At 41.3% G+C, this 16,037-nt stretch overlaps 1 protein-coding gene across 1 annotated transcript; it reads left to right on the top strand.

Moving 5' to 3' along the window:
- Positions 1-5,483: 5,483 nt before the first annotated feature.
- LOC139387160 (cyclin-dependent kinase 5) lies at positions 5,484-14,351 on the top strand. Its single transcript, XM_071133204.1, has 12 exons — positions 5,484-5,662; positions 6,032-6,120; positions 6,234-6,301; positions 6,497-6,557; positions 6,766-6,822; positions 9,616-9,711; positions 9,883-9,957; positions 10,056-10,152; positions 11,543-11,612; positions 11,794-11,854; positions 12,070-12,150; positions 12,486-14,351. Exons 1-12 carry the CDS (start codon positions 5,626-5,628, stop codon positions 12,570-12,572), a joined length of 879 nt encoding a protein of 292 aa, XP_070989305.1. The 5' UTR covers positions 5,484-5,625; the 3' UTR covers positions 12,573-14,351.
- Positions 14,352-16,037: the final 1,686 nt, after the last annotated feature.

Raw genomic sequence — 16,037 nt, 5'->3', positions numbered from 1 at the left:
GGGAGACAACGTGGAGATAAGGAGTAACAAAATATATATTTATTAAATAAGTAACTAAGTATAATATAGATTGGTGTGTTTAATCAGTAGTGTAAGTGAGTGTTTTGCATGCATGAATGTGATAATGCAGGGTGTTGAAAGATGCTAAAGCAAACAACCAAAAAGCCACCAAGAAACACAACAAAAATCTATAAAGGTGTCTGCATGGAGAGAGTCTCTTCCATGAATGTGGAAGAGGTCTATTTATCCTGGGACACACCGGGCCCAGGTGTTTCACATGTAGCTGACGACCCTCCCAACTCCGCCCACCGGCATCCTAATAAGGAAACAATAACAAAGAGAGAATACGGCAGACAGAGTGGGAGGGTCGTCACAAGACCCCTTTACTTTTTCCACATTTTGTTACCTTACAGACCACTTCTAAAATGGATCAAATATTTTTTCCCTCGTCCACACACAATACCCCATAATGACAAAGTGAAAACAGATTTTCTGGAATCAAGAGGGAATAAGTGTGACAAATTCCTCCAACCATCCCTAGTTTTTCAACTGGAATTTCTGCAGGAGAAAAAACAGAACCAACTGAGGCTGACTTTTAACCCACCGGTAGATCAGTGGTGGTCTGTGCCGTTTAAGATGAGGGAGGATGATTTTAAAAAATGTATTATAAACCATTTACATAAGGATTCAGACCCTTTACTCAGTACTTTGTTGAAGCACCTTTGGCAGCGATTACAGCCTCGAGTCTTCTTGGGTATGATGCTACAAGCTTGGCACACCTGTATTTGGGGAGTTTCTCCCATACTTCTCTGCAAATCCTCTCAAGCTCTGTCAGGTTGGATGGGGAGATTCGCTGCACAGCTATTTTCAGGTTTCTCCAGAGATGTTAGATCGGGCTCTCGCTGGGCCCTTCAAGGACATTCAGAGACTTGTCCTGAAGCCACTCCTGTGTTGTCTTGGCTGTGTGCTTAGTGTCGTTGTCCTGTTGGTAGGTGAACCTTCATCCCAGTCCGAGGGCCTGAGTGCTCTGGAGCAGGTTTTCATCAAGGATCTCTCTGTACTTCGTCCCGTTCATCTTTCCAGCGATCCTGACTAGTCTCCCAGTCCCTTACACTGAAAAACATCCCCACAGCATGATGCTGCCACCACCATGCTTCATGGTGCCAGGTTTCCTCCAGGCGTGACGCTTTGCATTCAAGCCAAAGAGTTCAATCGTGGTTTAATTAGACCAGAGAATCTTGTTTCTCATGGTCAGAGTCCTTTAGGTGCCTTTTGGCAAACTCCAAGAGACCTGTCATGTGCCTTTTACTGAGGAGTGGCTTCCGTCTGGCCACTCTACCATAAAGGCCTGATTGGTGGAGTGCTGCAGAGATGGTTCACCCATCTCCACAGAGGAACTTTGGAGCTCTGTTAGGGTGACCATCAGGTTCCTGGTCACCTCACCTCACTGACCAAGACCCCCCTCCCTCATTGCTCAGCAACCAGCTCTAGGAAGAGTCTTGGTGGTTCCAAACTTTTTCAATTTAAGAATGATGGAGGCCACTGTTCTTGGGGACCTTCAATGCTTTTGGTACCCTTCCCAAGATCTGTGCCTTGACACAATCCTGTCTCGGAGCTCTACGGAAAATTCCTTCAACCTCATGGCTTGGTTTTTGCTCTGAAATGCACTGTCAACTGTGCGACCTTTTATAGACAGATGTGTGCCTCTCCAAATTAAATCCAATCAATTGAATTTACCACGTGGACTTCAATTTCAGTTGTAGAAACATCACAAGGATGATCAATAGAAACAGGGTGCACCTGAGCTCAATTTCAAGTCTCATAGCAAAGGGTCTGAATACTTATGTAAATACATTTATTTATTTTTTATACATTTGCAAAAATAAAATCTGTTTTCACTTTGTCATTATGGGGTATTGTGTGTAGATTGGAGAGAGTTCTTTTTTTTTAATGAAGCTGTAACGTAACAAAATGTGGAAAAAGTGAAGGGTTCTGAATACTTTCCAAATGCACTGTATATCCCCCCAATATAATCCCCATACTTTAACAATGACAGCTTCTCCATCCTAGAGGAGGAGATCAACCATTTCCAGGCCCAGGGACATGTACTAGTCTGTGTCGACTTAAATGCCAGAACTGGACAAGAACCTGACACTCAACACACAGCGGGACAAACACCTACTTGGAGGTGACAGTATTCCCTCCCAAATGTTCCCCCCTAGACACAACCATGACAAAACAACCAATAAAAACATGTCACAACTCCTGCAGCTCTGTCGCACGCTGGGTCTGTACATAGTCAATGGTAGACTTTGAGGAGACTCCTATGGTAGGTACAGCTCATCCCTTGGCAGTAGTACTTTAGATTACTTTATCACTGACCTCAACCCAGAGTCTCTCAGAGTGTTCACAGTCAGTCCCCTAACACCCTTATCAGATCAAAGCAAAATCACAGTCTATTTGAACAGAGCAATACTCAATCATGATGTGTCAGCCTAAAGGTACTGCACAATATTAAGGAATGCTATAGATGGAAGGAATCTAACGACTTCTGGGAAAATGTAAACACACTAAACAAACAACAAGATGAAGACTTATCTATCCAAAATAGAGATGGATAAACCACTTCTCCAATCTTTTTGGCTCTATAACAAAGAACAAACAGCAAAAACATATACATGATCAATTACAAATCTTAGAATCAGCTATTAAAGACTACCAGAACCCACTGGATTCTCCAATTACATTGAATGAACTACAGGACAAAATACAAACCCTCCACCCCAAAAAGGCCTGTGGTGTTGATGAAAACTTGGGTTGTGTGAAAATATGCACACAACCCAAAAAATGAGGTAGAAACTGAGCTGCCCTTCCTAACCTCCTGCCAAATTAGAGACACACATTTCCCTCTGATTACACAGACCCACAAGGAATACCAAAACAAATCAAATTTTGATAAACTCCCATATCTATCGAGTGAAATTGCACAGTGTGCCATAACAAATCAAATCAAATCAAATTGTATTTGTCACATACACATGGTTAGCAGATGTTAATGCGAGTGTAGCGAAATGCTTGTGCTTCTAGTTCCGACAATGCAGTAATAACAAGTAATCTAACTAACAATTCCAAAACTACTGTCTTGTACACAGTGTAAGGGGATAAAGAATATGTACATAAGGATATATGAATGAGTGATGGTACAGAGCAGCATAGGCAAGATACAGTAGATGGTATCGGGTACAGTATGTACAAATGAGATGAGTATGTAAACAAAGTGGCATAGTATAAAGTGGCTAGTGATACATGTATTACATAAGGATACCGTCGATGATATAGAGTACAGTATATACGTATGCGTATGAGATGAATAATGTAGGGTAAGTAACATTTATATAAGGTAGCATTGTTTAAAGTGGCTAGTGATATATTTACATCATTTCCCATCAATTCCCATTATTAAAGTGGCTGGAGTTGAGTCAGTGTCAGTGTGTTGGCAGCAGCCACTCAGTGTTAGTGGTGGCTGTTTAACAGTCTGATGGCCTTGAGATAGAAGCTGTTTTTCAGTCTCTCGGTCCCAGCTTTGATGCACCTGTACTGACCTCGCCTTCTGGATGATAGCGGGGTGAACAGGCAGTGGCTCGGGTGGTTGATGTCCTTGATGATCTTTATGGCCTTCCTGTGACATCGGGTGGTGTAGGTGTCCTGGAGGGCAGGTAGTTTGCCCCCGGTGATGCGTTGTGCAGACCTCACTACCCTCTGGAGAGCCTTACGGTTGAGGGCGGTGCAGTTGCCATACCAGGCGGTGATACAGCCCGCCAGGATGCTCTCGATTGTGCATCTGTAGAAGTTTGTGAGTGCTTTTGGTGACAAGCCGAATTTCTTCAGCCTCCTGAGGTTGAAGAGGCGCTGCTGCGCCTTCTTCACGATGCTGTCTGTGTGAGTGGACCAATTCAGTTTGTCTGTGATGTGTATGCCGAGGAACTTAAAACTTGCTACCCTCTCCACTACTGTTCCATCGATGTGTATAGGGGGGTGTTCCCTCTGCTGTTTCCTGAAGTCCACAATCATCTCCTTAGTTTTGTTGACGTTGAGTGTGAGGTTGTTTTCCTGACACCACACTCCGAGGGCCCTCACCTCCTCCCTGTAGGCCGTCTCATCGTTGTTGGTAATCAAGCCTACCACTGTTGTGTCGTCCGCAAACTTGATGATTGAGTTGGAGGCGTGCGTGGCCACGCAGTCGTGGGTGAACAGGGAGTACAGGAGAGGGCTCAGAACGCAACCTTGTGGGGCCCCAGTGTTGAGGATCAGCGGGGAGGAGATGTTGTTGCCTACCCTCACCACCTGGGGGCGGCCCGTCAGGAAGTCCAGTACCCAGTTGCACAGGGCGGGGTCGAGACCCAGGGTCTCGAGCTTGATGACGAGCTTGGAGGGTACTATGGTGTTGAATGCCGAGCTGTAGTCGATGAACAGCATTCTCACATAGGTATTCCTCTTGTCCAGATGGGTTAGGGCAGTGTGCAGTGTGGTTGAGATTGCATCGTCTGTGGACCTATTTGGGCGGTAAGCAAATTGGAGTGGGTCTAGGGTGTCAGGTAGGGTGGAGGTGATATGGTCCTTGACTAGTCTCTCAAAGCACTTCATGATGACGGATGTGAGTGCTACGGGGCGGTAGTCATTTAGCTCAGTTACCTTAGCTTTCTTGGGAACAGGAACAATGGTGGCCCTCTTGAAGCATGTGGGAACAGCAGACTGGCATAGGGATTGATTGAATATGTCCGTAAACACACCGGCCAGCTGGTCTGGCCGCATGCTCTGAGGGCGCGGCTGGGGATGCCATCTGGGCCTGCAGCCTTGCAGCAAGATGTGTGACCTGTTGCCACAAGAAAAAGGCAACCCATGGAGAACAAACAGCATTGTAAATATAACTCATATTTATGTTTATTTATTTTCCTTTCTGTACTTTAACTATTTGCACATCATTTTAACTATGTACATATTCATAATATGACATTTTAAATGTGCCTATTCCTTTGAAACTTGTGAGTGTAATGTCTACTGTTAATTTTTGATTGTTTATTTTACTTTTGTTTATTATCTATTTCACTTACTTAGGCAATGTAAACATATTTCCCGTGTGTGTGTGTGTGTGTGTGTGTGTGTGTGTGTGTGTGTGTGTGTGTGTGTGTGTGTGTTTGTGTGTGTGTGTGTGTGCGTGCGTGCGTGCGATAATCATTGTGTAAAATAGATTATACTGTGTGAAGATGGTGGTTCTAGCTAAACTATTAACATATTTAACAAGATTGTACACCTACAGGCTGTCTAATTGGACCAATGTCTGAGGATTTCGTTAGAAGGTAACATTAGAGATGTTACATTTTTTGTAAATATTTCTAAGATTGACAGTCATTACAGGTTCATTATCCACATGAATGCTGTTTCACTGAGGGAATGGGTGGTGATTCACCCGCATGTTGCAGTTCATAATTTGACCGCTTTAGATGCCGGTGTAGCAGCAACATTGTAGCTGTGAATAACAGCTGGCTAGCGAACGTTAACAACATTTCCACTGAGGCTGCATTCCACTACTATTAGCTAGCTAAAGGCTAGCTTTATTGACAAAATATGCAGAAGTATGAAAAACTTGAGAAGATTGGAGAGGGTAAGTGTGCCTGTTTCTTTCCCAGATAATCTCTAATGTTATCTAATAATGTTGTTTTCTGTTAGCATTGCTAGATCGCTAACGTTAGCCAGCTAGCGATTTTGAATGACAAGTCATTGACATTGATATGTTACACACGTTTGATAATATTTAGCTAATTTGACAATGTCTTTCCTACCTAGCAGCAAGATTAAGCCACAATGAAAATGTAGGCAGTTAATTTAATTAAAGTTAGTTATCTTGAGCTAGCTAGCGTGTCATTATTCCAGTCATGGGCACGTTAGCTAGCAATGTAGCTAAGCAAGCTAACATAACCCATTCAGCCAAGCTAGCTAGCCATCTAGTAAAATGTGTGATTTCTTTCTGCAGGCACATATGGAACTGTTTTCAAAGCAAAAAATAGAGAAACGCATGAAATCGTGGCTTTAAAAAGAGTGAGATTGGATGACGACGATGAGGTAGGAATTATTGAGACTACAAATATAGCTATGCTAAGGCTAGTCAACTGGTTAGTTTGCTAAGGTTATGACATATTTGTTGACGGCTCAATTTGCTTGCTGGTTTCTTGTAGGGGGTCCCAAGTTCTGCCCTGCGAGAAATTTGCCTCCTGAAAGAGCTGAAGCATAAAAACATTGTGAGGTATGTCTGATGTGAAATTTATCAAATTCTGAAAATGCATAAATTAGCTATGTCCAACTATTGTATGGCATACATCTTCCCGAATCAGAACTTAAGTGACTAGTAAATAACTTTTCAACAGTGTAATTTCTAGCATTTTATTAAATATCTAGCTATGCAAAGAGTTTAATTCACATTTAATTTTGCTTTTCCTAGATTGCATGATGTTCTGCACAGTGACAAGAAGTTAACATTGGTGTTTGAATTTTGTGATCAGGTGAGTGCTGCCAGATGTATGTGAATGCCGTTTTTGTATGAAGAGTAGTTTGTTGCTTTAGCTATGACAATTTACCTAAACCAATTTAAAGTAGAAGTGCCCGCCCACAAGATACAAGTTTTCTCCCCAGTGATTCACTTGTTTGATTTGATGTCTGATTTTCTTTTTGCTGGGGTGCAGTGATTTAACTTGACTCTTACAACCACAGGATCTAAAGAAATACTTTGACAGCTGCAATGGAGACCTAGATCCAGAAACTGTCAAGGTGAGTCATTGAGATTCAAATAAGGTGCAGAATATGGCTCTGAGAAACATGTTTGTGTAACCACACCATGATGTCCCATGACTAACTAAGTCAAATGCATGTAATGTCACACCAGTGGCGGTCAGTGCCGTTTAAGATGAGGGAGGATTTTTTTTTTTTAAGAGCATAGCCTTATTCTATTACAGCATATTGGATGAGACTACTACATGTTACTCAAATTTTCCCTAAACCGATCATGAGGTCGCTACAATCTATCCAATGAATGAAAGTAGGTGCACACAGGTCGAGAAACAAGTTTGAGGTGACAGACAGTGATATTCAATACCGCCTTGCACACTTGCTTGCATCTAGCTGATATAGGGTGTAATCATTAGTCCAACAATTGCAAACGAGTTTCTATTGGACAAATTCAGGTTTTGGTCCTCGTTTTGTTTCTGTTTAAGAACCGTTTTTGAACAGAATCGGCACAATTAATACACCACTGATCACGCTTAAACATAGTTCACTTTCATAGCAGCCACGTTGTATTCCTTCTCGTATCAATGCACTCTCCTCCTCTCACCTCTTCCCTTCACTTGTGGACTTCAAAGCACAACACATCAGCTGTATGTGACCAGGCAACAAAAAAAACTTTCCAAGCCAAACCACTACACACAGCCTACATCGTTGTCACCATATTATGTAAAGTATTTTTTTTATTTTACCTTTATTTAACCAGGTAGGCTAGTTGAGAACAAGTTCTCATTTACAACTGCGACCTGGCCAAGATAAAGCACAGCAGTTCGACACATACAACAACAGAGTTACACATGGAATAAACAAACATACAGTAGAAAAAAACAAATAAAAGTCTATATACAGTGAGTGCAAATGAGGTAAGATAAGGGAGGTAAGGCAATAAATAAACCATGGTGGCGAAGTAATTATAATATAGCAATTAAACACTGCAATGGTAGATGTGCAGAAGATGCTTGTGCAAGTAGAGATACTGGGGTGCCACGGAGCAAGATAAATAAATGAATACAGTATGGGGATGAGGTAGTTGCAAGGGCTATTTACAGATGGGCTATGTACAGGTGCAGTGATCTGACAGCTGGTGAGGGAGGTAAGAGTCTCCAGCTTTAGTGATTTTTGCAGTTTGTTCCAGTCATTGGCAGCAGAGAACTAGAAGGAGAGGTGGCCAAAGGAAGAATTGGCTTTGGGGGTGACCAGTGAGATATACCTGATGGATCGCATGTTACGGGTGGGTGCTGCTATGGTGACCAGTGAGCTGAGATAAGGCGGGGCTTTACCTAGCAGTGACTTGTAGATGACCTGGAGCCAGTGGGTTTGGCGACGGGTATGAAGCGAGGGCCAGCCAACGAGAGCGTACAGGTCGCAGTGGTGGATAGTATATGGGGCTTTGGTGACAAAACGGATGGCACTGTGATAGACTGCATCCAATTTGTTGAGTAGAGTGTTAGAGGCTATTTTATAATGACATCGCCAAAGTCGAAGATCGGTTGGATGGTTAGTTTTTCCAGGGTATGTTTGGCAGCATGAGTGAAGGATGCTTTGTTGCGGAATAGGAAGCCAATTTAATTTTGGATTGGAGATGCTTAATGTGAGTCTGGAGTAAGAGTTTACAGTCTAACCAGACATCTAGGTATTTGTAGTTGTCCACATATTCTAAGTCAGAACAATCCAGAGTAGTGATGCTGGACAGGCGGGCAGGTGCGGGCAGTGATCGGTTGAAGAGCATGCATTTAGTTTTACTTGCAATAATGTCATAGTCAATGTAGCTAATAGAACTAACGCGTTAGTAAACCCACTACAATCATGCAGTAACGTTAGTGTACAGTCAGTAAGCAGTTACGCGGGCGGGCCCCGGTGGCAATAAATTAGTAATACCAAAAGCTTACCATGACTTGGAAGAGTTCCAGTGTTGTGTTAAAGTCATAGCCAGCTAGCTAACATAGCATCCCTCTGTTTGAGCAGGGTGTTTCAATGTCTAGCTGCAATTGCTAGCTAAGTGAAACTGAAAGTGGAAAAAAAGACTCTTGCTTCTCCTTCATTTTGGAAGAAATTAATTTGTTCAGAACTGTTCAAATATTGTCTTCCTCTCTTTGAGTCAACTACTAACCACATTTTATACACTGCAGTGCTAGCTAGCTGTAGCTTTCAGTACTAGATTCATTATCTGATCATTTGATTGGGTGGACAACATGTCAGATCATGCTATTGACTGTACATTTGTTTATTCCATGTGTAACTCTGTGTTGTTGTTTGTGTCGCTCTGCTTTGCTTTATCTTTGCCATGTTGCAGTTGTAAGCCTACCTGGTTAAATAAAGGTGAAATAAAAAATAAAATGCTGCATGAGCTCTTACTATAAGTCTATGGAAGGGGGTGAGAACCATGAGCTTCCTAGGTTTTGTCAAGTCAATATAGCCAGAGGAGAACGAAGCTAGCTGTCCTCCGGCTATACCATTGTGCTACCCTACAGAGTTCTGTTAAAGGCTACTATATTCATTCCAAATAGTGTGTTTTAATAAATTATTTGTTGACGTGATTATATTTAGCTTAGTTTCATTTAAAAATTATAACTTTTTAAATGTTTAGACCTTTTTATTTTTATAAAATTCACTGAGGATGGTCCTCCCCTTCCTCCACTGTGTGACACAAATTATCGTGTAACTCCGAAGACTACCACCAATGTCCTCTCTCATTAATAATGAGAATGAAGTATTACTGCTTTGTTGTCTTTCTGTATCTCTGTGCTTAACTCAGTCTTTTCCTACTTTCTGTATGTGCAGTCGTTCATGTACCAGCTGTTGAAGGGGCTTGCCTTCTGCCACAGTCGGAATGTTCTCCACAGAGACCTGAAGCCACAGAACCTCCTCATCAATAGGGTAAGTCAGTGGAAAGTTAGGCTTTGACTGGTTAAGTTCTAGTTCTTGAAAGTTAGAGGATATACTGTGCTGTAAGTGTCTTCACTTAAACAGAAATGATCTTGCTTGGTTAGTGAGAAAATAATTTACCTTTTCCATAGTCTACAATGTGGAATGATTTGCTCCTTTTAGAATGGGGAATTGAAGCTGGCTGACTTTGGCTTGGCTCGAGCCTTTGGAATCCCAGTGAGATGTTACTCAGCAGAGGTGATATGACAATTATTGTATTAATTTGGATACGGGCAAAGAAAATGAATGCCTAAATTACTGGTGTCATTCAAGCTTCTCTCTCTCTCTCTCTGTAGGTTGTGACGTTGTGGTATAGGCCCCCAGATGTGCTCTTCGGTGCTAAGCTTTATTCTACCTCTATTGACATGTGGTCTGCTGGATGCATATTTGCAGGTATGTATAACCTTGAGATCAAAATTGCACAGCAAGTTCAAGGGGATGATTGTACACTCTACTTACCTGTGTTATATTCTCTGAGTCACCCAGAAGCTTCTCGACCCATTTCATTTTGCCTAGCAGAGGAGTTGATGATGCCATTCTTACCCTCCTTAACATGGTCTATAGACATCTAGAGGGTGCCAAATCCCATGTTAGGGTTCTGTTTGTTGATTTTTCTTCTGCCTTCAAAATAATCCAGCCCTACATTCTGGCACAGAGACTCATTTGGGACTGCTCTTTAGATGGGGGGGCTGGTTTTGTGGCTGTTGGACTTCCTGACCCAACGCTCATAGCGAGTCAAAATAGGTCCCCAAGTGTCAGACATACGCAATAGCAACACAGGCTCTCCTCAGGGATGTGTTTTGTCCCCACTCCTGTACATATTGTACACCATCCTGACAGACACCTTGTTAAGTTAGCTGATGACACTGCCTTGGTCAGCCTGTTGCATGATGACGAGGAACATCATCTCCCGGTCCTAGATTACTTTGTAGAGTGGTGTGAGGAATCACACTTGGTCCTCAAGACCAAAGAGATGTGCATATACTTCAGGAAGTGTACAACACCTACCTCTAACATCTGTCAGAGGTCAGAATATAAAGATTGTAGAGGAATACAAATACCTTGGTGTCCTATTGGACAATTAACTTCAGTGGAGTAAATGTACAGACCTGACCTACAAAAAGAGCCAACAGAGACTATTTTCTCAAAAAGCTGGGATCTTTTAATGTAGGCTGTACTATACTGACTCTGTTTTACAAATCTTTCTTTGAAAGTATTTTAACTTTTTGATTTGTTTGTTGGTTTGGCAATGACACTGTCAGAGAAAGCCAGATAAATCTGCTGAGAAGGATTATCACCAAAGCAAGCAAGGTACTTGGAGTCAAACAGAAAGGCCTGGATGAGATATTTAAGATATTTAAGGTCAGGGCTCACAAAATCATTTTAGACCCAAGCCACCCCCTGTACCCGGACTTTGAACTGCTCCCCTCTGGGCGCAGGCATAGGGCACCCCTCAGCAGGAAAAACAGAACTAGACAATCATTTGTGCCAGGTGTGATATCCCTCCTAAATAGCTCCGGCTAATTTTCCTATTGACTCAGTAAGGCCAGCAGGCTAGTCTTTAAAACATTTTTTTATTTTTATATATATATATGAATGTTTTATATTGGTATGTAACTGTTAGGAAAGTTGTATTGTCAATTTTGTTTTGTATTTAAACGCCACTTTAAACGTGTACATGACACTGCAACAATATTTCCCCATGGGGACAATCAAGTAAGTAAATAAGTTAGGGCCTCTACCTTTTGTTGATCTTCTATAACTTTTGCTTTTTTTCATTTAGAGTTGGCAAACGCTGGAAGGCCCCTGTTTCCGGGTAATGACGTTGACGACCAGCTGAAGAGGATCTTCCGATATCCTTTCAGAGATGTTTAGATGGTAACCAGGTTCAATATACTGTCTGTGTTGTATGGTATGTAGAAACAAAGACACGGAAACTAAAGTTGGTCCACTTTGTTGAGATTAATCTATTGCAATGACTAAACTTTACCAGTCCTATTTACTGGTGAAAGTCTTTCCTTAATGCTGTGGCACATTGTTGGGTACACCAACTGAAGAACAGTGGCAGACAATGACAAAGCTTCCAGACTATAAGGTAGGCTATCCCACTGATGTTGTCAATTACTGATGACCATACAGAAACTCATGTTTTCTACTGCCTTCAGGAAAATAAGAATATATGATTTACAAGGTATGAGAGTAATTGACGTTTGTAGATCAGATTCATCGATAAGAGATGGAACAAATATTTTCTGCGCTGCTGTCTGTTTACTGTACATCCATTTTCTCTATCGTTGTTTTTACCTACAGCCGTACCCCATGTATCCAGCCACGACCTCACTGGTGAATGTTGTCCCCAAACTCAGTAGCACAGGACGGGATCTCCTGCAGGTTAGTATTCCTCCCCCCATAACCAATATATTAATCAGTATACAATGTATTATCATGCTATATCATTCCTTGACGTTAACATAAACTTACAATGCAATGTCCTTTACTGTAATACTCTGAATTCATATGTTTCATATAAGCAAACCCACGCTGTGGAGTTACAACAAACTAGTTGTGTGTAGTGTACCTGGCAGACAGCTTAGACAGGAATGTCACGTTGTCACTAGGTGGAGTCAGTGCTAAGCTTTTCCCAAATGCCACTTGAATACTTAAGAAATGTTGCCTTACAAACAACACACATCTGACTTGCATTATTTATTTTTTCTCTCTTTTAGAATCTGTTGAAGTGTAATCCTGTCCAGAGGATCTCTGCAGAGGAGGCATTACAACACCCTTACTTTGCTGATTTCTGCCCACCGTAGATGAGGTGCCCAAACACGTCACTCAACTGAACCTCCTCCATCTGAATCAATCCTCTTTCACTCCCATTTTCTCACCAGGATCTGTCTATCCCGACTCCCTACAAGGCTCATCCTTCAGCAGCACCTGTTTTGACTAAGACACTTCCCTTCACTTCATCCTGTTGTGCCTCCAAATGGAATCAAGTCCTTGTGGGCTCTGCAATATTTTAGACTTTGTTAGCAAACCTGTCTGCTTTTGTCTGTGAAGCGCACTGATATGGAAACATATAACATGTAGCGAATAACAAATCTGGACCCAGAGAAACCGTGAATCCTTCTGAGCCAATAGCTGCGCAGCAGAGTAAGAGGTTTGAACAATTGAAGTTGTGTGCTGCATAATGTACTGGCAAAATGTAGGTATTTGGATACATTGTTCAAATAGGTTTACTGTGCTACTGCTGTTAACTTGTCAATATTGCATTAATTGGTCATAAGATTGGAGACAGACTTGCATATTTCCCTTGTTCTTCATCATAGTTATAACAATATTCCACTTACAATAGGAGATTGTAAAATGGAGGGGGAGGCATATTTATCAGTTACTTCTCAGGCTTGCTGTTTAGCTTTTTGTGTTTGAGTTTTTTTGTGCACTTTGTAAATGGCAGTTGCTTTTTTAATAGTTTAGATCTCATCTACTCTATAAAGTAAAGTTGAACACAGTCGGTATTGTCAAAGCTGGGGCCAACTGATATATTTTATGAACAGTGGACCATACGAACTTGAGTCATTGCTTTTATTTTATAGTTACATTTTTGTAACTTTGTACAATCTTTCATAATTGACCTAATCTCTTATAGCTTAAGAGAAAGTGAAGAGAGGAGGAAATCCACTGATACCTGTATTACCACATTAATATTGTTTTGCACCACTCTGACTGACTGTGTTCACTCAGATGGGTAACTTAATTTTGGCAAGGAACTAGCACATTTTTCAGTGTTATTTTACTCCAGCTACTTATCCCACGAAAGCCACAATTATAAGTAATCTACCAAAACATTGGTTTGCATGGATAGGTGAAATATGTGTTTTGATGATGTAAGATGACAAGCAGAATGCATGTATTTATTGATCATTGAATGTCTGCTTATGTGTGCATTGTCTTTTTCTCTATCAAACAAATTACTTTCAGGAGTTGTATTTGCTCTTCTTATTCAAATAATAACATTTGTGACACTTAGTTCCATGTCATTTTTACAGCTCTTTATAGTGTGCATTGATGTTTGCATCTGAGTTGAGATTCAATTCCATTATCACATGCAGATATGTTGGATCTTAATTTGACCAGTTTCTCACAGCAGAAAATGTGAATTTTTGTGTGGATTATAATTAATAGACATTTTTGTAGAGTTTGATAAATTTTTAGATGGTGCAAATCAAGTCTGACATTTTAAAGTGAAAATTGCAAACTTTAGAATCCTTTTAAACCTCAAATACACTACAAGTTTGCATTTCCTGCCGTGCAGGAAATGTCCTGCAACAGGGTGATAAAATTAAGATCCTACATCTGTAAAGACAAGCAATTCCAGTGCTTATTTTTTAGACAAGACTGCTGTAGATTATTAGTTTAAATATGACTCGTTTCTATTTTGAAAGAAGAGTGGACTTTGCACTTTTATTATTATCATTGTTTTATTGTAAAACTTGGGTCAAGTATTTAGACAATTGCTGTCAGCAGTGGTCTTTTTGTGTACATTTTAAAACACAATGGTTCAGTATTCAATAAAGTGGACTCAACATTTTTTTGTTGTTGGAAAATGATTTCCTTTTCAGTAAAATCAAGACAAAGCTCCATCAATTTCAGAGCAGGGGCACGGTGGAAAAGATGGTCAACAACCACCAGAAGTGGAGAGCCTTTTCCAACTTTCTGCCCTATGCACCAGCTGGCGTGAGTGAATTTCCGTTAAGATGTTACCATGGTCCATCACCCAGGATTTTAAAGTAACTTTTTGCACCAAATATTGCCAAATAGAATACCTCAGTTACACAAATGGTTCAAATAGTTGAAGGAACTTATATCATGGAGAGACATGTCATACCATGTGTCTCCCGACCCCTCCTGTCTCAGCCTCCAGTATTTATGCTGCAGTAGTTTGTGTCGGGGGGCTAGGGTCAGTCTGTTACATCTGGAGTATTTCTCCTGTCTTATCTGGTGTCCTGTGTGAATTTAAGAATGCTCTCTCTAATTTTCTCTTTATCTCGGAGGACCTGAGCCCTAGGACCATGCCTCAAGACTACCTGGCCTGATGACTCCTTGCTGTTCCCAGTCCACCTGGTCGTGTTGCTGCTCCAGTTTCAACTGTTCTGCCTGCGGCTATGGAACCCTGACCTGTTCACCGGTCGTGCTACCTGTCCCAGACCTACTGTTTTCAACTCTCTATAGTAGGAGCGGTAGAGATGCTCTGAATGATCGGCTATCAAAAGCCAACTGACATTTACTCCTGAGGTGCTGATCTGTTGCACCCTCGACAACCACTGTGATTAGTATTATAGTGGCCCTGCTGGTCATCTATAAACATTTAAACATCTTGGCCATGTTCTGTTATAATCTCCACCTGGCACAGCCAGAAGAGGACTGGCCACCCCTTATAGCCTGGTTCCTCTCTAGGTTTCTTCCTAGGTTCTGGCCTTTCTAGGGAGTTTTTCCTAGCCACTGTGCTTCTACACCTGCATTGCTTGCTGTTTGGGGTTTTAGGCTGGGTTTCTGTACAGCACTTTGTGACATCAGTTGATGTAAGAAGGGCTTTATAAATACATTTGATTGATTGATTGTTTAAGGGTAGATAAAGATGGTGTTACATGATCTACATGTAATTACATGAATGATGATGCATAGAAGACCAAACAATGCTGATTACATTTCCAGAAATGTCTGCACGTGATGTTTCACGTAAGATTGAGAATGTTACACTTGGTTAGGAGAGGGTATTCATTATTTAATGGATATTTAAGGTCAATCACATGGTGGAAGTATCATATACATACAGTACATAGTGCCAGTTGATCCTAGTTCAGTTCCACAGCTGTCTGTAGGCCTCCAACAGTGCGAGACATACTATAATCTACTCTCTGTAAGATCCAGTCTTACAGAAGTATAACATTCCTTACAAGCCAGTGGCCACATGCTGTACGTACAATATATATATTTTTGTTGTTGTCAGGAAACATATCCCGGCTTCTCAGCCCCATGTTCAATACTTCATGGTCACTGAATATTGCACAACCCTAAGCCTAGTTTTTCATGAAGATTTTTTCATTCTAAAGATTGAACAGTACCCTACCACACAACATGGATATTAACCATCTCGCTCCCAACAAAATAGTAAAGTAACATGGCGGCTGGTTATACACAAGGAGGAGTACACAATGATCATGCAAGGAGGAAAAGAGGTGAGGTGCAATAACAATACACATCATTAAGCTGCAAGA

This window comes from Oncorhynchus clarkii, chromosome 28, assembly GCF_045791955.1.
Source record: "Oncorhynchus clarkii lewisi isolate Uvic-CL-2024 chromosome 28, UVic_Ocla_1.0, whole genome shotgun sequence".
NCBI lineage: Eukaryota > Metazoa > Chordata > Actinopteri > Salmoniformes > Salmonidae > Oncorhynchus > Oncorhynchus clarkii.
Note: the sequence above shows the minus strand (reverse complement) of the source record. Positions and strands in the feature narration are given on the sequence as shown.